This window comes from Canis lupus, chromosome 23 (assembly GCF_011100685.1).
Source record: "Canis lupus familiaris isolate Mischka breed German Shepherd chromosome 23, alternate assembly UU_Cfam_GSD_1.0, whole genome shotgun sequence".
NCBI lineage: Eukaryota > Metazoa > Chordata > Mammalia > Carnivora > Canidae > Canis > Canis lupus.
This window is the reverse complement of record NC_049244.1, coordinates 38,050,569-38,074,519: the sequence shown is the minus strand read 5'-3', so window position 1 is coordinate 38,074,519 and position 23,951 is coordinate 38,050,569. Positions and strand designations below refer to the sequence as shown.

The 23,951-nt window shown below is 46.9% G+C and overlaps 1 protein-coding gene across 3 annotated transcripts in view; it reads right to left on the bottom strand.

The window, feature by feature from the left end:
- LOC106557652 overlaps window positions 1–15,819 on the bottom strand; it is a 46,785-nt gene extending 30,966 nt beyond the window's left edge. For 2 of the 3 annotated variants that reach the window (XR_005377097.1, XM_038571089.1), the window contains exons 1-7: window positions 15,705–15,819; window positions 12,844–12,923; window positions 11,842–12,060; window positions 9,710–9,862; window positions 4,262–4,407; window positions 1,766–1,906; window positions 1,208–1,353 (exon numbers count right to left, since the gene is read on the bottom strand). Coding sequence is in view for 1 of the 3 variants with exons in the window: in XM_038571089.1 (XP_038427017.1) it covers window positions 1,208–1,274 (67 nt within the window). In the remaining 2 variants the exon portion in view is untranslated. The remainder of the gene's footprint in view (window positions 1–1,207; window positions 1,354–1,765; window positions 1,907–4,261; window positions 4,408–9,709; window positions 9,863–11,841; window positions 12,061–12,843; window positions 12,924–15,704) is intronic. The other variant, XR_005377096.1, reaches the window with a different exon arrangement.
- Window positions 15,820–23,951: the final 8,132 nt, after the last annotated feature.

Here is a 23,951-nt window from a genome sequence, read left to right as displayed (position 1 = left end):
CATGGAGCTCGAACTTACAATCCCTGAGGTCAAGCACGGCATGCTCCAACTGAGCCAGCCAGGTGCCCCTCAGCAACTTTCAAATATACAATATATTTAACTGGGGTCCCTATGCTGCACGTCAGCCTTGAGCTCCTTATCTTCACTTTTTCCACTAAGTAGAGTGACTGTGTTCACTAACATGCCTGAAGTTTACTCTCCTGGGAAAAGGCTGTTGTTTTAATAATGGCAATGGTAATGACAATAATTAATGTCCCTCAATAACTTAAGATGTGCCAGGCATTATGCTAACTGCTTTATATTATACCACTTACTCCTCAATGAACACTATTAGGTGGTTATGTTTATTTTGTAGCTGAGGAAGCTAAAGTTAGATCAATTTGTTAATCTGCCCAAACAAATGTACAGCTGGGGGTAGGATCTGAACCCAGGCCTGATTCTAAGTCTGTGCTACTAGCCACTTGCTATCATTTCTGATAACGATGATTAAAAGTAGTCAGCTTTAAAATGTGTCATCAAGGTGTGTATTAGGGGATCTATTAAAACAAATGATAAACCTTTTAAAAGGGAGTAAGCAGGGACGACTAGATGGCTCAGTGGTTGAGCGCCTGCCTTTGGCTCAGGTCATGATCCCGGGGTCCTGGGATTGAGTCCACATCAGGCTCCCCACTAGGAGCCTGATTCTCCCTCTGCCTATGTCTCTATCTCTCATGAATAAATAAATAAAATCTTTAAAAACAAAACAAAAAGGGAGTAAGCAGCTCTTGTTCTTGTCTGTCTTGTATCTATCCTCCTCATCTGTTTACTTCTTTGAGGGGACTGCCACTCCCCTGCCCAGCAAATCATGTGATCCTGGTTTGGCTGCCATCAGAACCCTCCACCCCTCTCCCAGGGGGGTGTGGGATCAGTCCTGGCCAATAACAGTTTAGCATATCTCGGCTGCAGGGACTGGTCCAAGAGGTATGTATGTGACCCAAGGAGGACCAGTGAGAGCCCTCGTGTGGGATCTGACTCACAGTCACTGGGAGTAACATAATCACTGGTTCTGAGGATTAGGGCACACATTGTTGGGGGTCCATTATTCTGCTCTCATTCATACTCAGGAAGAAGAATTTCCCCTGACCATGGGGAAGCTCACTTTTAATCGCAACAGTCTCCTTCTTTTAGGTAGTCCCAAAGAGCATAGGGCCAGTTCCCCAGCACTTACCCTGCAGCTGCTGAGGGGGACTCTTGGGGACTGGTGGGGATGTGGCCGGCTGGTCTCTCCCCTGCATCTCTGCATACTCTGCTATGGGTCTGAGGAGAGCCACAGCTCCAGAGCACTGTAAGTAATTGCCGTCAAGGTGCAGCTCACTGGGGAAGGGTGACATACACAGTTCATTTGATGTTATTTTCACTTCTGCAAATTTGGGTTTGAGGTCTTCACCTTATAAAATAATAGACCTAGTTATAAAATAATAAATAAATAATCATAATAGATAACAGGCCACATTGTAATAAAAAAAAATAGACCTAGTGACCAGGTCACTGGGCCAAAAACACGCATTTAGCATGATATCCTTGATTCCCAAAAGTAACTAGAGAATCTTTCTCTTGTAATTAAGAAAAGGAAAACAAAAATAACCAGAGGGTAGAAAAAGATGACTAAAAGCACAGTGAAAAGTCAGGGGAATTCATGGGTGAGTGGATTCTGTAAATAAGCTGGTTATAAAACTCAAAACAGAACAGAGCCAGAGGCAGGAAGGGAGCAGGGGATGCATCTCACCAAATGGAGCTCTGGCTTATGATGGCACCGAGCCGTGGCCCGCTCTGTGGCCCCAGACCACAGTAGCGCAGACTGAGGACTTAAAGCCTTTGATTGTGCTCCAGGCCTGAGAAAATACTCTCAATTTCTTCGTTTCCAAACCTAGGAGGAAATGATGGGAACCAATTAGTGACTTTTAAAACCTATGTCACCTGTTGGGTTGTTCATTTTAAGGTACTCCCTAGGACAGATCAGGTTTTACCAATCCTTACTTTGGGTATCCACGGCCAGGGCTGGCTATGGGGGTGGGTTGGGAAACTGAGGGGCTAGCCTGGGTTTGGAGGAAGGGGGACCCAGAATCTGTCTCCTGGGCAAAGGGAGCAGAGCATGGTTTGAAGTGCCCACTCAAGGAAGCAGATAGAGAGCGAGCTCTGGATCCTGAAGACAGGAGAGATTGCCCAGCTGGCAGGGATGAAGGGGTCTGGGAGGGCCCCAGCAGTAGGAGGCTGTGTAAGGAGGGAGCCTTATATCCAGAGCAGGTTCTGGGAAAGTTCAATCTCTTGGCCCTCCTTCCTGGCCCTGTGCCGTTCTTCATCTCGTATCACCTAGTCCTTAGAGTTTGCAAAGAGAAGTCACAGGCATCGTGCCAGCTCAGCACAGCCCTCTGGGTATAGGTTTTAGGTCAGGATACCGAGTATCGGTGAGGTCAAGGGACGTCTTCAGGGAATTTGGAATGTCAAGGTCTGAACTTTCAAATAAAGTATGTCGAATTAGCAGAAATAACTTCTTAAATTGACTAATTCGTCCAACAAGTAATTACTGAAGGCAGCTACTGTGGTGGGTGTGGGGATGCAGCTGCAGTCGAGAAAGGGCATCCTGCCTGATGGATTTCACAGCCTCACAGAGGAAACGGAGGGAAGTCCCCAGAGGTGGGTAACCTGAGGTGTCAGTGGTGATCCCCAGCCACCCAACCCCGACGACTCTAGGTACCTTGACAACAGTAGGATTTCAACTGATAATGAAAATAAGCTGGGGCACCTGGATGGCTCAGTCAGTTAAGCATCCAACTCTTGACTTTGGCTCAGCTCTTGATCCCAGGGTTGTGAGATCCAGCTCTGCGTTGGGCTCCGTGCTCAGCGCAGAGCCTGCTTGAGATTCTTTCTCTCCCTCTGACGCCACCCCCCACTAAATAGATAAATAAAATATTTTAAAAATAAAATAAGCTGTTTCCTAATGATGGGGATCCTTTTTTCTTCCTTCTGTCTTCCTGCCAGCGTAGGTCTCTGGATCCAGCACAGGAGCTGGAGTCTAGAAGGGTCTCACCAGGGGGGCTGGTTCTGCCCAGTGCAGTGTGGGAAGCTGGGAGACTCCTAGGCCAATCCTCAGTCACTGCAGGATGTCCTGAGAACACTGGCCTTCTGCTGTCCTGGGTTAGGAGACCCTGACTGAGGCTCCTCCAAGCATCTCAGAAACATGGAGAATCTCCAGGGATAATCCCTCTCCTAGCTTTTGCTGATAGACTTGTCCACTGTCCACTGCCCACTTGTCCACTTGTCCACTGTCCACCAGGGCCCTAATAGGATCCTAGCTCCTGTGTCACTGTGGTACCACTTCTTAGGCATGAATCATCTCTTTCACTTCACAGCCCACTGGCCTTCCGAGTACAAGACATCACCTGGCTATAGGGGGAGAGTCACAGAATCAAAGACCTGAGAAGTGGCAGAGATCATCTCATAGATCAGAGAGGTTGCATGACCTATCCCACATCACACAAGCTGGTTGAAATTATTTATGGATGGCAACACTATAGACCCCCCAAGCAATCTAGTGTCACCGATCAGAAGTGGGCTCAGATTCAGACAGCTGGATTCACATCTAGGCTCCATCCATAAGAGCTGAATGGCCTTGAACAAGCCAGTTAATCCCCCTGAGTCCTTCCTCATCTGTATATAGTCAAAGGATAGAAATGGTACATATCTGTCATTATATATCATACATCCATATGTAGTAGAATATGTCCATCTATTATTGGGAGAATAAATGAGATAAACCATCTGCTGTGCTTGGCACACAGCACTCAATAACAATTGGCTGATATTATCATTATTATTATTATCACCCCCTGATCCTCCCCTGACAGTCTGGTGCTGCAGCCCTCTGAAAGACTTGCTCTCTTCTTTCCCAACACCATACCTCCTCCTTCCTTCCCACCTCCTCTTCTGGTACATGATGGCCTGTCCCATAGGGGATCCTGGTTACCCTTATCCAAACCACCACTAATATTTATATGGACATTCCTGCTGACATTCAGACTTTCTGCCTTGCATAATACGTAATCTAGAGCATGTCACCTTTCCTCTACTATACCTTGCTCAGTGGTATTGCCTTATGTGTATTCATCTTCATTAGCAAAGAGCACAGTGTCTTGCACAAACAAGCCATCAACATATATTTGTTGACAGAATAAATGAATAAAAAGAAAGGAAGGAAGAAGGAAAGAAAGAGAAAAGGGCTCACCTGCAGTAATCAAGGACAAGAGAATGCAGACAGCTGCCTAGCAGAGCCCTCCCGAGTCTCCGGAGAGACCACAGATCCATCCTGCAATCAATGAGCTCCAGGCTGGTAAATGGGCAGGCACGGCCCTTCAACTCCAGAAGCGAAGCCTAAGAACATAGGGTAGGAAACAGTGCTCACACAAGGAAGACAAATACACTCCGTGTTTTAATATAACCTAAAAGTCCATTATGTTCATTACCTCCAGAGTTTTGCCTTTAAGACAACTTTCTAATTGCCCCAACAAGAAAGTGGCTTGAAAGTAAAATAATTGCCCTTTCAAAGGAAGACTCTGAAGAATTAAGTGGGAGATACCAAGCTTTATGATGAGATGAGATATATTGTAGCATATCTTTGTAGATATTATTAGGGGCTGAATTGTGTCGATGGCAAGTAGGCAGAAGAAGGGCCAGATGCCATCAAAACTCCTCCTGTTTAGGCACCAGCTGTTAGACGAAAATCATCCTCACACTTTCCAGATACTTCAGACTTGTCCTAGATACTGCACTAAGACATTTTGGCTACACTGAGTTAAATAAAGGTTATTATTTTATTTGGGAGTCAGGAAACAATAAACATGTTCCCCTCTTGGAATGACAGCCTTCTATTTTTTTTTTTAAGATTTTATTTATTTATTCATGAGAGACACAGGGAGAGAAGCAGAGACACAGGCAGAGGGAGAAGCAGGCTCCATGCAGGGAGCCTGATGCAGAACTTGATCCTGGGTCTTTGGGATCACGATCTGAGCCAAAGGCAGATGCTCAACTGCTGAGCCACCCAGGGATCCCTGGAATGACAGCCTTTTAAAAGGACATACAACAGGTCAATCAAATCCTTTCTTTGGATGCCTCCGAATAAAAATAATAATAATAATATCCACTTGAGATAATGGAATTAAAGGGCATTTACCTCATTAAAAAAATTCATATGTTGAAGTCTACTCATATGTTGAAGTCCTAACCCCTCGTACCTCAGAGTGTGACTGTATTTGGATACAGGGTCTTCAAAGAGGTATTTAAATTAAAATGAGGTCTTTGGGGTAGGCCCTAACTCAGTAGGACTGGCTTTCTTAGAGGAAGGAAATCTGGACCCAGACACATACAAAGGGAAGACAATGTGAAAACACAGGGGAAAGGTGGCCGATAACAAGCCAAGGAGAGAGGCCTCAGAAGACACCAACCCTGCTGACAGTGAGCTCAGACCTCCAAGCCTTCATAACTGTGAGGAAATAAATTTCTGTTGTTTAAGCCATGCACCCTGTGGTACTTTGTTATGGCAGCCCACTCAGACTAACACAGATGTTGATATTCTCACACATTTATCCTCCTATGGTTGTGTTCTTTTCAATAGAGAAGTGTCACCATGCCAACCTCTTTATAACTAGGCAAAAATTATAATAGATAAATTACTTCCTAAATAATTTATATTCGTTGTTACAGGTATTAGGATTTAGAGGTCTGCTCAGAACTAGACCATGCAGGGATGCCTGGGCGGCTCAGTCAGTTATGAGTCGGACTCTTGATTTTGGCTCAGGTCATGGTCTCAGGGTCATGGTTTTGGGGTCCTGGGATTGGGCCCCACGTGGAGCCCTGCATGGAGCCCAATATCTCCATGCTCAGAGCGGGAATCTGCTTCTCTCCTTCTCTCTGCTCCTCCCCTTGCTTGCTCTCTCTCTCTCTAAAATAAATATTAAAAAAAAAAAAAAAAAGAACTCAACCATGCAAATTCAGCAACAAGGTGCTTCTCATGGTGAAGCCACGGGACTGGGGGTAGCATGTGAACATTTGGAACCATGTCAAGTTCTCTCAGTCTCCTGAATGGAGGGGTCTATGGCAAGGTCATTTCTTGTGGTAACAAAACAATCCCAGTAACAATTAAATCCCTACCTAACTGACAGAAGGAGGTATTTAAAGCTACAAATCACAATGGCCACCTTTTAGCAATTAGAATCACCACAACCTAAGGATCTCTTCAGTTCAGAATTTAAACCTAAAAGAGGCTTTGGTAGGGTTTGGAGGATTTAGGGTTTCCTGAGGTAATGATATGTTGGTCAGAGATAGGGTTCCAAATTATACCTTGGCTGAGAATATAAGAGCCCATGCGGCCTTAACTACAGAGCTGGCATTTGAGGTCTGTTTCATGAGAAAACATCTAGTTTAAGTGCTGGATTGGATTTCTCAAGCTGTGTTTCTGACGGAGGAGGCAATGTGGCACACCACTGCCTATGGTAACGCTGGTCTGTGAAAGACAGGCTGTGGACCAGGTCCTAAAGATCTCAACCAGTGGTTTGCAGTGTCACTCCCAGGGGCACTAGCACTGCTGTGGGCAAGACCACAGCCATCTACCACAGAATTCCTCAACAGTCTTCAGGTTACCAAGAGGGCCACATTATAAGGAACTGTGAGGGATCACTTTTCACATACATGGACAGCATTCCATGTCCTGCTTAAATGGACACTTTTAATGAACACAACTAAAAATTTTGGTTATGTATTTAAGTTACCTTTTTAAAATTTATTTTTAATTATGGTCAAATACACATATAAAATTTACCATCTAAATCATTTTTAAGTGTACAGTTCAGTGGCATTAAATATATTAATATATTAACATTGTTGTACAACCCTCAACACTATCCATCTCCAGAAGTTTTTTCATCTTGTAAAACTCAAATTCTGTACCCATTAAAAAATAACTCCCACTCTCTCCTCCCCCACAACGTCTAGCAATCGTCATTTTATTTTCTTTCTCTATGAATCTTACTACTCTAGGTACTTCCTATAGTACAATGATACAGTATTTGTCCTTTTGTGACTGACTTATCTTACTTAGCATAAGTTCCTCAAGGTTCATATATGTAGCATGTGTCAGAATTTCCTTCCTCTTACAGGGTGAATAATATTCTATTGTATTTTGTTTTCCACTCATCTGTTAATGGACATTTGGATTGCTTCCACCTGTGGCTATTGTTGAATAATACTACTATGAAGATAAGTGTACAGATATCTCTTTGAGATCTGGCTTTCAATTCTTTTGGGTAAATATCCAGAAATGGAATTGCTGAATCATATGGTAATTCTACTTTTAATTTTTTAAGGAACTTCCATCCTGTTTTCCATACTGGCTACAGCAATTTACATTCCCACCAAGAGTGCACAAGTTTTCCAATTTCTCCACATCCCGTCAACACATGATTTTTTGCTTTTTTTGTTAGTAGCCATACTGGTTGACATGAGGTAGTATCTCACTGTAGTTTTGATTTGCATTTCCCTAAATATTAGTGATGTTGAACATCTTTTGTCCACTTTGTGGGTTGCCTTCTCACTTAGTTGATTGTGTCCTCTGATGCAGTTTTACATTTTGGTGTCATCCAAGTCATCTAGTTTTTCTTTTGTTGCCTGTGCTTAGTGTCATATATATCACTGCTAAATCCAACATCACTAAGCTTTTCCTTTATGGTTTCTTCTAAGAGGTTTAAAAATATCACTTTAAAAATGTGTTGACCGGATAGTGAGGAATACCCAGAGATCAAAGCATGAGGGAAAGTTGGAACCTAGAGCAGTACACAGGACACTGAAGCCAGCTTTCCCTTTGAGAGCACCAGTAAAGCAGTGGAGTCGAGTTTTGGTTTTCATGGGACATGGAGTCCAGGGGACAGTAAAGCCCAAAACCACTGGAAGCAAGGAGTCCAAGATAAAATATTGCATACAGGTGTGGCTCAAAACAGAGTGAGCTATATAGCACTATGCCCTGAGAGTAAGGATGAACTAGAAATAAACCTAACTCTCCCTTCCCCAGGGAAAATTGACTATCTCAAACTGAGACTGAGTACACAGGAAAAAAAAAAAAAAAAAAAAAAAAAAATATATATATATATATATATACATCCCCTGTGAACTCACAAGCTAGTCTTTTTTTTTTTTTTTTTAAGGATTTTATTTATTTATTCATGAGAGACACAGAGAGGCAGAGACACAGGCAGAGAGAGAAGCAGCCTCTCTGGAGCCTGATGCAAGACTCCATCCCAAGACCCTGGGATCACAACCTGAGCCAAAGGCAGATGCTCAACCACTGAGCCGCCCAGGTGCTCCAAAGCAAGGGATTTTTAAACAGGCAAGAGACTAGAAAAATGGGCACTAATGCCTTTTCCCAATTTCTACCTCCTCCCTTCTCCTTAAAAGTAATTTTATGATAATCAAACATTATAGTTTTACCTGTTTTTTAACTTTATAAAATGCAGTATACAGTATGTATTCCATTGTGTCTCTCTTTGTTTGCATAACATTATGATTATGTGAGTCATCATATTTTATTTTTGTATAGCTATAGTTGATGCATTTTTATTGCCATATAGTTTTCTTTTTTAAGATTTTATCTATTGGGGCACCTGAGTGGCTCAGTGGTTGAATGTCTGTCTTCGGCTCAGGTCATGATTTCAGGGTCCTGGGATCAAGTTCCACATCAGGCTCTCTGCAGCGAGCTTGCTTCTCCCTCTGCCTCTCTCTCTGTGTCTCTCATTTTTTTTTAAGATTTTATTTATTTATTCATGAGAGGCACACAGAGAGAGAGAGAGAGAGAGAGAGAGAGGCAGAGACACAGGTAAAGGGTGAAGCAGGCTCCATGCAGGGAGTCTGATGTGGGACTCAATCCCCGGTCCCCAGGATCATGCCCTGGGCTGAAGGTGGCACTAAATCTCTGAGCCGCCCAGTCTGCCCTGTGTCTCTCCTTAATAAATAAATAAAATCTTTAAAAAAGTGTTAAGATTTTATTTATTTATTTATTTATTTATTTATTTATTTATTTATTTGAGAGAGAGAGAGAAAGAGAGAGAACATGCAAGCAGGGGAGGGAGAGAGATAAGCAGACTCTGCACTGAGTGTGGAGCCCAACATGGGGCTGGATCCCATGACCCTAAGATCATGACCTAAGCTGAAATCAACAGTAGGTGCTTAACCGGCTGAGCCACCAAGTACCCCTATATAGTTTTCTACTATATGAATATACCATAATTTCTTTACTGATTTTTGTAGTTTTACATAACTTTGAAATGTTTCATTAAAAAAAAAATTTTTTTTTTTTTTTTTAAAGAAAAGCTTGGAGCATATCAGCCAACAACCAAATGAACTATAGCTGGAATACATGATATATTATGCTTATATTCAGTTTTAAGTTTTAATTGAAGGAATATTTTTCAAATGCATGACTCCAGGAACACCTGGGTGGCTCAATGGTTGAGCGTCTGCCTTTGGCTCAGGTCGTGATCCTGGGATTCCAGGATCAAGGCCCACATCAGGCTCCCCTCAGGGAGCCTGCTTCTCCCTCTGCCCATGTCTCTGCTTCTCTCTCTGTGTGTCTCATGAATAAATAAACAAAATCTTTAAAATATAAAATAAAATAAAATGTGTGACTCACCAGTCTGGCAATCTCTGGGTTGCTCAGTTGAAGGCTCCAGATACAAATCTCTTTCCCCAGCATATAACACTCATCTTGAATTGTGATGAGCAAAGGTTCCAAGGAAATTGGTAGGGTGCTTGGTGGGGAGTCTCTAGGTCTTACGAGCATAAACTGGAGTGTCAGAAAAAAAGTACAGGTGGAAGTCATAAAGACATGTCCATGCATCTGAATGTGTAAAGAAAGAATATTGTCATCAGACATCATTAGAACATTTAAAAAGGTAATTAACTTTGGATCACATGTGCATTGAGGTGTTAATTCAACAGAAATTTATAAGCTCTTGCCATATGCAAAGGTAATCTCACAGGGCACAGGTTTTTCCCTCAGATTACTATTCATTATTGGGTTAGGAAATCAATTAAGTAAGCTGTGATCAGTTTTTTTCTGTATTTCTTTAATGAAATAGAAAATGAGAGAAATTATCTGAGTGTATCCTGTGTAGTAAAAAATAATTGTCTCACAAGACTTTTATTTTAGAGATGTTCAAAACCAAAATGGAGACCCAACCAAAGCAATCCATCCAACATAAACAGCCCGTATGGTCTTATGATTCACACCAGTACTTATACTTTGGGTCATGATGTTATTTGTATTTCTGATAGTAATTTAAAGTGTTTAGAAAACATTACTGAAGGGACTATAAATTTGAACAGGGTTTATGATGAGCTCTTATCATTAAGTAGTAGAGGCTAATTATAAGGAGTAGAAAAAAATAATGTAATGATTTTACACAAAAAAGATGGCTGAGAAGCTCTTGCATTGGGATGAGCAGAGAGATGTATGGGGGGGAGTGCAGAGAAGCTACTAACTGCATGAGAAGGAATCAGAAAGACCTAGGTGGGCAGAGGGGGGGACAAGAGAGACTAAGAGAAGTAGCTAGGGAAAGACCAAAGGGGCGAGAGGAAAGGGAGGCGGAAGTTTGGGCAAAATAGATGGTTAGGGAGGACTTTCAGAGGTTCTTTTTACGTGGGGTACAAAGTAATCATCCTCCCATCTTCCAACAACATTCATTAAAAACATGGGTAGGATGGAGTTGGGTCAACGTCACCTTAAAATAATGATTTTTTTTAAAGCACCCATCTCAAAAAAAAAAAAAAAAACACAAAAACAAAACAAACAAAAAGCACCCATCTCTAACTAATTTATTCTCCTGTTTAACCCTCAGCATTTTAGGATATCAGTAGGTGCTTGATTATTAAACAAAGACTGTTTTTCTGGGCTGGCAAGAGAAAAGTTGGAGAGCAGGCCGGTCTGTCTTTGGGTGCAAGGCTCCACCTTCTGGACCAGCAGGCACCTCTTTCCAAGAGTAAACCAGAGTTTCAGTGTTGACCTCTCTTCTTTTCCTCCCACCAACCGATCCCTAGATTTAATCTCAGAAAAGATATGACACCTAACTTTTTTTCTGAAAGCCTGTATTTTTGGGGTCAGAATCATGTGTTTGCTGCTGATCTCACTCCAAGCGAGAGGGGAAGCGTGGGTGAGTGGGGGTCTGGCCTGATGCCACGGACACATGAGCTGTCAAGGGAAGCAGACATTCACTTGGAGGGGTCATGTAGGGTGGCTGGGGTGCTGGGCACGGATGTCCTGCAATGATGCCAAAAATGTGCTTTTGAGCTGGGATTTCCAGATGTAGAGTGAGAGGGGTGGGTTGGCTATTCCAGATGTGAAGTGGTGTGAGGAAAGGCAGGCCTGCTGGAAGGACTGGAATGGGTAGACTGGGAGGCAGGAGCAGTAATGTAGAAGTGCTGGGATGTCTGGATGGCTCAGCAGTTGAGCGTCTGCCTTTGGCTCAGGGCGTGATCTTGGAGTCCCCGGATCAAGTCCCATATCGGGCTCCCTGTGTGGAGCCTGCTTCTCCCTCTGCCTGTGTCTGCCTCTGTGTGTGTGTGTGTGTCTCTCATGAATGAATAAATCTTTTAAAATTCTAAAAGAAAAAAAAAAAAAAGGAGTGTAGAAGTGCTGAGGAATGCAGAGAGAGCAAGACCACCAGTTAGGGCTTCAGAAGACTGAGGACCATGTTCCTGGGGGGGGCAGTAAACCCTAGTCAGTTCATTTCAGAAAAGAATAAGGAAAAGAGGCCACACACTCACTTTCCTGAGAATCCGTTCATTGTTGATGCTGGTTTTCAAGTCCTGTTTGATGGCTGCACAGACAGAGGTCTGAGTCTGTGCACAGTGCTTCTCATATGCTTTCAGGAACTTTTGAAGAATTGGAATGATGGGCAGGGGTGTTCCTTTAGTTTTTTGTTTTCCCTCCTTTTCTCTTGGCATTGTTTCAGTTAGATTCCACCTGGACTCTGAAAATAACACCTTTCCCCAAAACCCAATACACAGATGTCTTTTTAAGGAGCAGATCACATCTCCCCCACTAAAAATTGGCAAATACTGCTGCACACTCTTCTCTGAAATATTTTTGCTTAAGATCTTATTTATTTATTCATGAGTGACACAGAGAAGCAGAGACATAGGCAGAGGGAGAAGCAGGCTCCTCATGGAGAGCCCAATGTGGGAATCAGTCCCAAGACCCCGGGATCATGTCCTGAGCCACAGGCAGATGCTCAACCACTGAGCCACCTAGTCGTCCCTTCTCTGAAAATCTTAAAGTGCCTCAAGTATCTTAAAATGGGAGTAGGGGGATCCCTGGGTGGCGCAGCGGTTTAGCGCCTGCCTTTGGCCCAGGGCGTGATCCTGGAGACCCGGGATCGAATCCCACATCGGGCTCCCGGTGCATGGAGCCTGCTTCTCCCTCTGCCTGTGTCTCTGCCTCTCTCTCTCTCTGTGTGACTATCATAAAAAAAAAAAAAAAAAAATTAAAAAAAAATGGGAGTAGGGAATCAAGACAGAGACAGGTGAGAAGAATTGTTCAATTTCCAGTCTTTATATTCATGGATCAATGTTCTTTTAGATTCTTTAAAATGGGGCAGTACCCATGGAACTCAGTTATAAAGGAATACAACTAACATTAATGGTGGGCACTGAATGTCACCAAAGACATATTGATTTTAAACTGGCACAGTTCTCTTTATGGACATAATTCTTGCCAGGCACCATATCCACAGTGGGTAAGAATGTGAGCTTTGAAGGGGAACAGACCTGGATTTTTGTCTTGTCTCCACCACTTGACTCACTGGGGTGGCCTTAGGTATTCTGTGAAGCCTTTTCTATTTCTCCATCTGTAAAATGGATTATGGTTGTCACAAGGACTAAGTAAGGTAAGTTTATAATGCACTTAGCACAATGCCTGGCACATAGTGAAAGGCTCAATAAACTTTATTAGTACTATTGAGGTTATTATTATTTTGCTGGCCACAGGCAGTCACACAACCTGTATTGACTTGTCCTTTCAATCACCCAGCCTTGAAAGGACTCTCCATGTGATAATGTCACCAGCTAGACCCCAAGACCTGACCTTCACTGCCCACCTGCTTGTACTCACTAACCTTTGTCTTAACATTTTTCCTTAAGCTCTTCTTTCCAGCTTACCTCTTAACTCAGGCAAATGAAACCAAAACCACCCCTCAGGTGATGGCAACTGCCCTGATAACACCTCCCACTAGCCCACACCACCCAGACTGTTTGAGCTAAACACCTGACTCACTTCTGCTCAGATGGACTGGGGAGTGACCTCTGGAATGACTGGCAATGGCCTTTACCTCATTATAATACTAAAATCTCCTCCCAAGAAAGAGCACAAGCCTCATTTACAAAACATACAGTGTAAACATAGGCATGTTTCCTTGAGGCACTTGCGGGACCTTACGCCCGCCCGCCTCTACATCCGATGACAAAGCCTCCCTACCTAAGTAGTCATCTTAACCCTAAACAAAAGGAACCCATTTGCTGTCTCTCTCTCGGGGAGTCCAGCTTTGAAAGCTATCTCCTGTGGTCTCCTTATTTCCTGCAAATAAGGTTTACTTTGTGTGACAACTCCACCTGGTGTATCTGTGACTCACCCAGGAGCTAACTCACGTTGGTATGGTTACGGAAACTGAAGGTGATGGTTGGGTCTCTGAACTGGGTTCTCAGAGACAAAGGTTTATGGGAATTAAGAGGCCTTGTTTCAAGAGGAACCAGTTTGAATCCTGTGTCTGTCAATTGTTAGCCAACTGACCGTGGGTGATTAACTTCATTTCTCTGAACCCCATTTACTTCATCTGTGAAAATGGCCGGAATATAACCTCTTTGGTATTTGTGAGGATTTAACGCAAATTAAGTGTCCAAGTTTTATTCCTCAGTAGCATGGGGATGATGATGGATGATGAAGGATGATGATGATGATAAAGAATTGTTATGAGGAATAATTAATTAGTATGTGATGGATACTTAGAACAGAGTCCTAGTGAATGCTAGGCACATAGTGAATGCTCAGGGGGGAACCTGAGGCCTAGTGAGGGAAGTGGTTTGCCTAAGGGTAACCAGTGCAGCTGGGATTCAAATTCAGGCAGCCTGCCTCTACAGCCCAAATTCTTAGCCACTGTAACATACCATCTAGAAGGTACTGCTACAGACTGCATGTTTTCATTTCCCCCTCAAATTCTTACGTTGAAGCCCAGCCCCCAGTGTGATGGTATTTGTTGATAGGGTCTTTGGGAGGTGATCAGGGTTAGATGAGGACATAAAGGCGGGTCTCCCATCATGGGATTAGTGCCATTATAAGAAGAGACACAGAGTGGGGTGCCCGGAGGCTCAGTTGGTTGGGAGACCAACTCCTGATTTTCTGAGGTCATGACCTCAGTCATGATCTCAGGGTCATGAGATTGAGCCCCAGGTCAGGCTCCACTCTCAGCCTAGAGTCAGCTTGAGATTCTCTTCCTCTGCCTCTCCTCCTACTCCCATGCTCTTTCTTTATCTAAACAAACAAACAAATAAATAAATAAATGAAATCTTAAAAAAAAGAAAGAAAAGGAGACACCAGAGAGCTTATTTTGGCTCCCTTGAGATGGCTGCTACCTCCCTTTCTCTTAGCTGCTACAAGCCAAGAGAAAAGGCTCCAAGCCTAGCTACTGGCACCTTGCTCTTGGATTACTGGAGTCCCCAGAAGTGTAAGAAGTGGATTTCTGTTGGTTCGGCCACCGGTCTCTGGTATTTCCTCAAGGCAGCCCAAGCTAGCCTTGATACTGCATATTACTGTTCACAGTATAAAGTATTTCTCACCAAACTCTTCTGGGTCTTTACAGGAGCACAAACTACACCCAGAATATTCTATGAATACTCTACTAAGACCCTCCTAGGGCAGCCCGGGTGGCTCAGCGGTTTAGCACTGCCTTAGCCTGGGGCCCGATCCTGGAGACCCCGGATCGAGTCCCACGTCGGGCTCCCTGCGTGGAACCTGCTTCTCCCGCTGCCTGTGTCTCTGCCTCTCCCTCTGTCTCTTGTGAATAAATAAATAAAATCTTTTTAAAAAATTTAAAAAAAGACCCTCCTAAATCTTGAGCTTTTCACTTAATATTTGACCACGAACATTTTTTTTTGTATGTTTTTTTTACTGGAGTTCGATTTGCCAACCTATAACACCCAGTGCTGATCCCGTCCAGTGCCCCCCTCAGTGCCCGTCACCCAGTCACCCCAGGAGCATTTCCTGGTCGTGTCCACCGACAGTAACGCGGGGCTGGGCCACCCGGCCGCCTCCCTAAGGAACTCTCGGTGGAGGCCTGAGGGCAGGTGCCCCACCCTCTGCTGCCTCTCGGGGACCTGGGGGCTTGGGGACGGCGGGGCGAGGACCTGGGGGGGGAGGAGGGGCAGGAGGGCACGTGCTCCAGGCGGGGGGGCAGCACAGCTCCCCCGGGGCCGCCGCTCACCCAGCTCCGGGTCGGAGTCTCGGGGAGGGGGGAGGCCGAGGCGGGGCTGCTCCCCGCTCCCTGCTCCAGACTCCCGCACCGCAGCGATCCGGCACCTCCCGGAGCCGCGCACGCCCCCACCCCGCACCCTCGCCGCCGCCTGCGCCGCGCACTCACGGGGCTCCCGGTCCCCACGTCAGTCCCTCGCCGGCCCGCTTCCCGCGTGCGCCCCGCGCCATGGAGACCGGCCCGGGCAGGAGGGCGGGGCTGGAGGGGCTGGAGGGGACTGGAGGGGGCGGGGCTGGAGGGGCTGGAGGGGTTAGAGGGGGCGGGGCTGGAGGGGACTGGAGGGGCTGGAGGGGCTGGAGGGGGCGGGGCTGGAGGGGCTGGAGGGGCTGGAGGGGATGGAGGGGGCGGGGCTGGAGGGGCTGGAGGGGTTGGAGGAGCTGGAGGAGCTGGAGGGGCTGGAGGGGGCGGGGCTGGAGGGGACTGGAAGGGCTGGAGGGGCTGGAGGGGGCGGGGCTGGAGGGGCTGGAGGGGTTGGAGGGGCTGGAGGGGGCGGGGCTGGAGGGGCTGGAGGGGCTGGAGGGGGCGGGGCTGGAGGGGCTGGAGGGACTGGAGGGGGCGGGGCTGGAGGGGCTGGAGGGGCTGGAGGGGGCGGGGCTGGAGGGGCTGGAGGGACTGGAGGGGCTGGAGGGGGCGGGGCTGGAGGGGCTGGAGGGGCTGGAGGGGCTGGATGGGGCGGGGCTGGAGGGGCTGGAGGGGCTGGAGGGGCTGGAGGGGGCGGGGCTGGAGGGGCTGGAGGGACTGGAGGGTGCGGGGCTGGAGGGGCTGGAGGGGCTGGAGGGGGCGGGGCTGGAGGGGGCTGGTGGCGCTGGAGGGGGCGAGCTGGAGGGGGCTGGAGGGGGCTGAAGGGGGTGGAGGTGGCGCCTTGGAGGCCAGCCGCCCGCAAGAGGGCGGGGGCTGGAGGGGACGGGGCTTGGAGGGGCGGAGGCGGGTGCTGGAGGGGACAGAAGCTGGGGGGGACGGGGCTGGAGGGGGCGGGGATGGGGAGAGGGGGTCGGTGGAGGAGAGGGGAGTTAGAGGCGGAGGGGAGGGGGAAGCGGAGGGTGCGGGGTGGCGGGGCGCTACGAGGGACAGGGCCGAGGTCCAGGAGGAGGCAGAAGCTGGGGACCCGGGTACTTGGCCGTCGGTGTGGCCCGGGGCGGGGGAGGCGGGGAGAGGTCGCCAAAGGGCAGCTGCGCCCCGGCCCGCGGCCGCCCCGCGCTCTCCGGCCCCGCCTCCTCCCTCCGCAGGCCGGGCGGGCGCCTGGATGAAGGAGGCGGCTCGGGGCTGGGCCCGCGGCCGAGGCCTGGGGAAATATGAAGGAGGGACATGCAAAAGCGGTTGCGGCTTTGGACGTGGATGGGGACGGGAAAGAGTTTAGAGATGTGGCCTTGAGCAGTGGCTTTGGGGCTTGTAAATTTAAGGATTTGGGGGCAGAGTAAAGGCTCCCAGAGAAATCCACGTTCTGGTCCTGGAACCGGTCAATGTGTCACCTTACCTGGCAGCAGCGACTTTGCAGATGTGATTAAAGTTACAGACCTTGAGGTGGGATTGTTACCCTTGACTCTATGGGGAAGAGGGGCGGGTGGGGGGTGAGCTAGTTGCCTGAGTCTGGGAGCATAAAGCCCAGAAAACATTCTCCCCTGGGGTCAGAGACATGCACTGAGGGGTGTCCCCCTCTCCGCCCCCGTTGCTGGCTTTAAAGATGGAGGAAGGGGACATGAGCCAAAGAATTCCCACAGTCTCTAGAAGCAGAACAGGTGTGGAAATGTGTTCTCCCCAGATCTCCACAGAGGGACCCAACTCTGCTGACACCTTTAGTTCAGTGAGAACCACTGTGGGACTTCTGGTCTCCAGAAGAGCCAAATAATTGATCGTCCATCTATTAGGATATAAAACAGTCGGGGGCACTTGGGTAGCTCTGCGCCTTTAGCCTCCCACTCTTGATTTCGGCTCAGGTCACGATCTCAGCCTGGTGGGATCCAGTCCCTGCTTCGGCTCCCCACAGCGTGTGGTCTGTTTGAGATTCTCTCTCTCTCTCTCCCTCTGCCCCTCCCCTGGCTTGCACATGTGGCCTCTCTTGTGCTCTCTCTCTCTCTCTCAAAATAAATTAATAAAATCTTTTTAATAAGGATATAAAATAGGCTTTTAATGAATGTTTAGTGGAAGAATGAATTTAAAAAGAAATTGGAATAAATTAATTCACAGTAAACTGCAAATGGAAACTAGTCCGTTCTCTGCAGGGCTACTTGCATTTCTAAGTGTGTATTTTAAACTCAGATGGCTCTAATAGAAGGAATTAATTGGTGGCTCAAAGTGAAGCGGAGAGGTAGGGAAGAGCAAGGGGGGATTCTGCATTTGGTCAGACGTGATTTTGCAGCGAGTGTACCCCCAGGATTTCGTGCTCCTAGATTAGTTCTACTTTGTGCAGCCTCCTCTTCTGCTGGGCCCTAGTCCCGTGTGGGGTGAGAGAGAGGGCTTACAGGGCCCTGACTGGGACTGAGCACATGCTTAGGGAGCAAAGAATGATGAGGAAGGCCACTGCACAGAGCACAGGGACAGAGTAAGGGTCAGAAACCAGATGCACCACCACAGGTGAGGGAGGAATCCTTCTGCACCGTGGGAAGGTTCATAAAGGAAATGCAACCCCGGGATTAGGTTCAACTGCAAGGGACAGAAACCCATCAACAGTGGTTCAAACAATATAGGAGCTCATTTCCTTTTCATAAAAATGAAGTTCATGGATAAGCAATCCTGGACTGCTACCGAAGCTTCGAGATCATGAGGAATCCAAGCTCCTGCTACTTTATTACACTGCCATCTTCTTTGTGAGTTCCACTTCAGAGCCCACATTCCGGACAGAGAAGTGGACACAGAAGTGCACGTTCTCTCTGTATAAGGACATTTCTCAGAAACTGCATGCGACACTTTTGCTTAGATTCCACTGGCCGGACTTATGGACTTAAGATCATATGTAGCTGCAAAATAAGATGGGAAATACAGTCTTTTTTCCAGGCAGACATGTGCCCAGCTGAAAATGAGAGCTCCTGTTACTTCCAGAAAAAGGGAAAGATGGATATCGGGAGATAACAATCTGGACCAGCTGCCAGGGTCACAGGGGTAACGGGAGCAGTGGAGATACGCACCACTTTGCAAGTACTATGTGGGTTCCCCACACGTTGAGCATTTGTAAATCAGGGGCACCCTGGAACTCATTTCACTGCTGTTATATAATTTTAGGTGTGACTCACATGGACTGAATATAGGAGAGGTTAAACGTGTTTGGGGCTCCTGCAAAGCTGGCCAAGCTGCTGGCAGCCTTCCTACTACCCATTCTCTGCTGCCATTACTCAGTGTTAGCATGGGTGCAGCAACATAGGAAAACAACATCCCCTAGTCTTTCTTGCATCTGGGGTACCCATGTGACAGCAGGTGACATAAGCAGAAGCTGATAGTTGAGGCTTCTCAGAAAGCTCTTAAAAAAAACAAAAAGATTTATTTATTTATTCGATTCTACAGAGTGAGAGAGCAAGCAAGGGGAGGGGCAGAGAGAGAAGGAGACAAGCAGCCAACTTGGAACTCGATCCCAGGACCCAGAGATCAAACTGAGCTGAAACCAAGAGTTGGACACTCCACCGGCTGAGCCACCGGGTGCCCCTGGACCGATGCATCTCTAGACCCTGTGCAGAGACATTCAATTACACAGTTTAAAAAGTAGGCAGGTGAGCAGGTTTTACAGTTTGTACTGGGATTGTTTTATTCAGAATTTGTCCTGTGGACCCCGCTTTGAAGCACACAGTAACTGTTGTGAAGAGAAGAGGGATTCTAGAAGTGAGGAGTAAGCACACAATCTTTTTGGGGTTTTGAGAAGAACACTGGGATTTGAATTGAAAATGTGACATCCAGCCCTGCTGGTGGCCAAATGCAGGTCAGCGATGCTCAGACAGGCCTCTCACCCTCCAGTGTAGATGGTCATGGACATTCCCCAAACACAAAAGTGATGAAAGGACCCCCCTCTTCTGTTGAGTCTGAGTGACTGCCGCCCCATCACTAGTTGCACACACTCCAGTGCTCCCACATTCCAGATAAGATTAAATGTCCAATTACCAAGCGGCTCTGTTCTTGACAGCACCCAATCTAGGACAGCTCCCCCATCCCCACCCTCATCCTCATGCCCCTGGGCATCACCCAGCTGATGGCGCAGCCTGTTAGGAGCCCCTCACAGCTCCCTCCCGAGCCTCTGGGGGCTTTCTCTCAAGCCCATAGACCCAACATATGGTTTCCTTTTGCTGCAGGTGAGCTCCTAGCAATCTCTGATGAGCAGCCTTTAGCAGAGCACCCCAAAGCTGGAGCTTGAAGCCCCTCCCCTCTCTAGTGGTTCCAATGGAGGTTCAGGGGCCAGGACCTGCCGGCAGGGGCCAGCACCACCGTGAGTAGGAACTCTTGCTAATTCATTAACCTTGGCCTCCAAGGGCTCCTGCACCTGTGTTTCCATGTCCTCCCGCACTGACTGGCAGGATGGGGGAAGGCCGTGCACCGTGAGACGGCAGCCACCACCTTCCCGGGCCCGCACCCCGGGCTGCAGATCCTGGGGAGCTCCCCTCTCCCGCATGCTCTTTCCATAGCCATCGTTCAGTACTGATGGGTCCCCATGGAAAACAGGCAAAACCTCTAGTGAGGAAACAGGTAGGGAAGGGGTGGGGGGCCCTTCTAAGGGGTGCTTAGAGGGCAGAGGAGTTTTTCCTGAGGCTGTGCACGTCTGAAATTTATTAGCACTAGATGTAGGAGATTCGGTGAGAGCAGGCCTTGCAAGCATTTGCAGGTGTTTTTGAAAGGTGTTCCAATCAGGAGACATCCCAAATGAAGACTGTAACTAAAAGGGCCGAGGAAGGTTTTCCAGCGAGAGACCTACGAGTGGCACACTGATGACCAGCGTCCGATAGTTTCTCAAGGACGTGAATGGAGTAGGAGGGCACCGGGTGGCACAGTGGGTTAAGCAAGAGACTTCTGGTTTCGGGCTCAGGCTGTGATCCCAGGGTCTTGAAATCCAGCCCCAGGTCGGGGTCCACGCTAGGTAAGGGGTCTGCTTGAGATTCTCTCCCTCTCCCTCTTTCCCTCCCCGCTCGTGCTTTCTCTCTCTAAAATAAGTAAATAAATCTTTCAAATGCCCAAAACACCCGAGTCTTCCACTTGGGCTGTCTCAGGGCTTCTCAACCCCAGCTGCAGGTCAGAATCGGCTAGGAGAGTGAAAAGAACGCTTATGGCCAGGACCTTACCCCAGACCAATTGCATCAGAATTTCTGGGCTGGGGGCCCCCCTAAGTGTTTGCTGCTCAGGTCATTCCACCACGCAGCCAGGGTGGAGGGGCACTGGTGTGTGGAAGGACGCTGAGACCAGGGATCGGGAATCTGCGCTCCCCTTCCTCAAGCAGGGTGTTTTGCCACTTTCATCTAATTGTCCTCATCTACAAAATGAAGGAGGTTGAAGATGAGGGTTTCTGAAACTTCAGTGTGCCCACAAATTGCATGGGGATCTCGTCAGCGGGAGATTCTGGTACAGTAGGTCTAGAGTAGAGTCTAAGATCCTGCACTTCCAAGAAGTTTCTGGATGATGCTGATAGGGCTGGTCCGTGGACCACCCTTTGAATAGCAAGCTGTAGATTAGTGGTTCTCAAAGCGTAGTTTCCAGACCAGCTGCATCAGCATCACCTAGGAAATTGTTAGAAAGGCAAAATCGTGGAATCTGTCACAGACCTACTGGCTCAGGAACTGTGGGGTGGGACCCAGCTCTCTATTTTAACATGCTCTCTAGGTGATCCTGACGCACGCTCAGGTTTGAGGTTCGCTGTCCTATGAATTCCAAAATTTCTTCTGGCTCTGGGATTCCCTGGTGTCTGGTCTTTTTGATGGTTGCAGAAATTGCTGGCAACTCCTCAGTACCCCAGAAGGGAAACCTATCAACACTACAGGTGCCCCTGGGGGATCACTACCACATGCTCCTTTCCAGTGGTTCCATCTCTTTGATTTTTCCACCATTTGAAAGTGTATAGAAAAAAATGGGTATGGAATAGTAACTATCACAAAACCAGAAGTGTTACAAGGATGTGAAGAAGGTGGAACACCTGTGCAGCCATTCTTTTGTAGGAATTACAATGGATACAGACAATGTGGAAAGTAGAATGGTGGTTACTCGAAAAATTAAAAATAGAATTGCCATATGATCCAGCAATTCCACTTTTGGGTATCTATTAAGAACAATTGAAAATAGGATCTTGGGGATCCCTGGGTGGCTCAGCAGTTTAGCGCCTGCCTTGGGACCAAGGAGTGATCCTGCAGACCTGGGATCGAGTCCCATGTCAGGCTCCCTGCATGGAGCCTGCTTCTCCTTCTATGTCTCTGCCTCTCTCTCTGTCTGTGTCTCTCGTGAATAAATAAATAAAATCTTAAAAAAAAAAAAAAAGGATCTCAAAGACTGTACCCTTATGTTCACAGTGGCATTATTCACAGGAGCCAAAAGGTGGAAACAACTCAAGGGTCCGTCGAGAGATGAATGGATAGACAAAATGTGGTGTAGACATATCATGGAATATTATTCAGCCTTAAAAAGGAAGGAGATTTTGACACTTCCTACAATATGGATGAACCTTGCGGAAGTTATGCTAAGCTATGCTAAACTTATCACAATAAGACCAGTATTGGATCATTCCACATCTATGAGACACATAGAGCAGCCAAATGTACAGAGACAGATGGTAGAAGGGTGGTTGCCAGGGGCTGGGGAGAGGGTGTGGGGAGTTGCTTCAAGTGTACAGAGTTTCAGATTTGTATGATGAAAAAGAGTAGTGGAGATGGAGTTCTGGATGGCGTTCAGATTGGACAATAGTGTGAATGTACTTGCTGTCCCTGCCATGCACTCTTAAAAATGGTTAAGATGATAAAGTACTTGTTTTGCGTGTTTTATCACAATTTAGAAAATATGGAAACTACTCTTAGTTCATGGACTGTACAAAAATAGGCAGTGGTCCCCATGGGCCTGTGGGCCAGAGATCACTGACCCCTGTCCTATAGGATTGCATCAGCGGCCAATCCTCCCTAATTCAGAAAGGACCCAAAATTTCATGTGGCAAGATAATGAACCAATACAGCCCCCCAAAGGCGGTTAGGTGGAAAATCTTGTTTCATAGTGAGTGAAAGAAAAATGTGCTATTTTATTGAAAAGTAGAAATCAACTTTGGCAAGTTCTCTGCAAGCATCAACATGGAGAAATACTTTGGAGCTTTTCCCTAAACCTTGCTGCTTTCCTTCTTGAGCATGAGAGAGTGGATTTTGCTGAGCCATTCCCTGTCATGATCTGGGGTGTGAATAACCTGCCTCTAGTCATCAGAGCGTCTCTGCCCCTCTGGCTCTCTGTTATTTTTGGAGGCAAGTGTAATATTCCAGGTGCTTTCTTGGTTCCTTGACAAATAGCACTGTTTTTTATTTTTAAAAAAATTTTTAAAAAGCTCATGTAGACCATTTGTAGAGGAATGGAAGAACCAGTGATTATAATATAGCGACTGCTTGAAGTATTACATGGCCCTTTAAAGAACGAATGAGAAGTCTACGTGTTGCTGTGGGAAATACTGCTGTCGTGGTCTGGAGAGGAAAAAATAAAACAGTGACAGATGGATACGGTGACTTCGGCGATACTCAATATTTGCACACAGGCTGAGCTGGAAGGGAACTTCAGGGAAGCGAAGATGGCCATGCAGGCATCTGGCGGGATGTGGTAGGACTTGGGACTATGAAAAGGACAATCATCCCACACCCAGAGGGTTCTCTGTTCAAATCCTGACCCTCCCACTCCTTAGCTTTGTCATTTTGAGTACATGACTCACCTACTCCAGGCCTCAACTTCCCATTCTTTGTTTTTAAGATTATTTATTTATTTATTCAGGAGATACATACAGAGAGAGAGAGAGAGAGAGAGAGGCAGAGACATAGACAGAGGAAGAAGCAGGCTCCATGCAGGGAGCCCGACGTGAGACTCGATCCCGGGTCTCCAGGATCACGCCCTGGGCTGAAGGTGACGCTAAACCGCTGAGCCACCTGGGCTCCCCTCAACTTCCCATGCTTCTTTGTAGATTAAAATGAGAGATTAAGCCCATGACACTTGATAGGCTTAATAAGCAGTAGGAATTATTCTTACAGGAGAAGAATTTTAAAAGTGTTGTCATAAAGTGGCTATAATAATTTTAAAGACTTTAAAATATTGCTGGTTAATAGTAATACATGTTTACTATAGAAAGTTTGAGCAGTACTTAAAAACCGTAAAAAAAAATTCCCTTCTGATCACACCAGCCAGAGATGGGCATACTTACATCTCAGAGTGCGGTGCCAC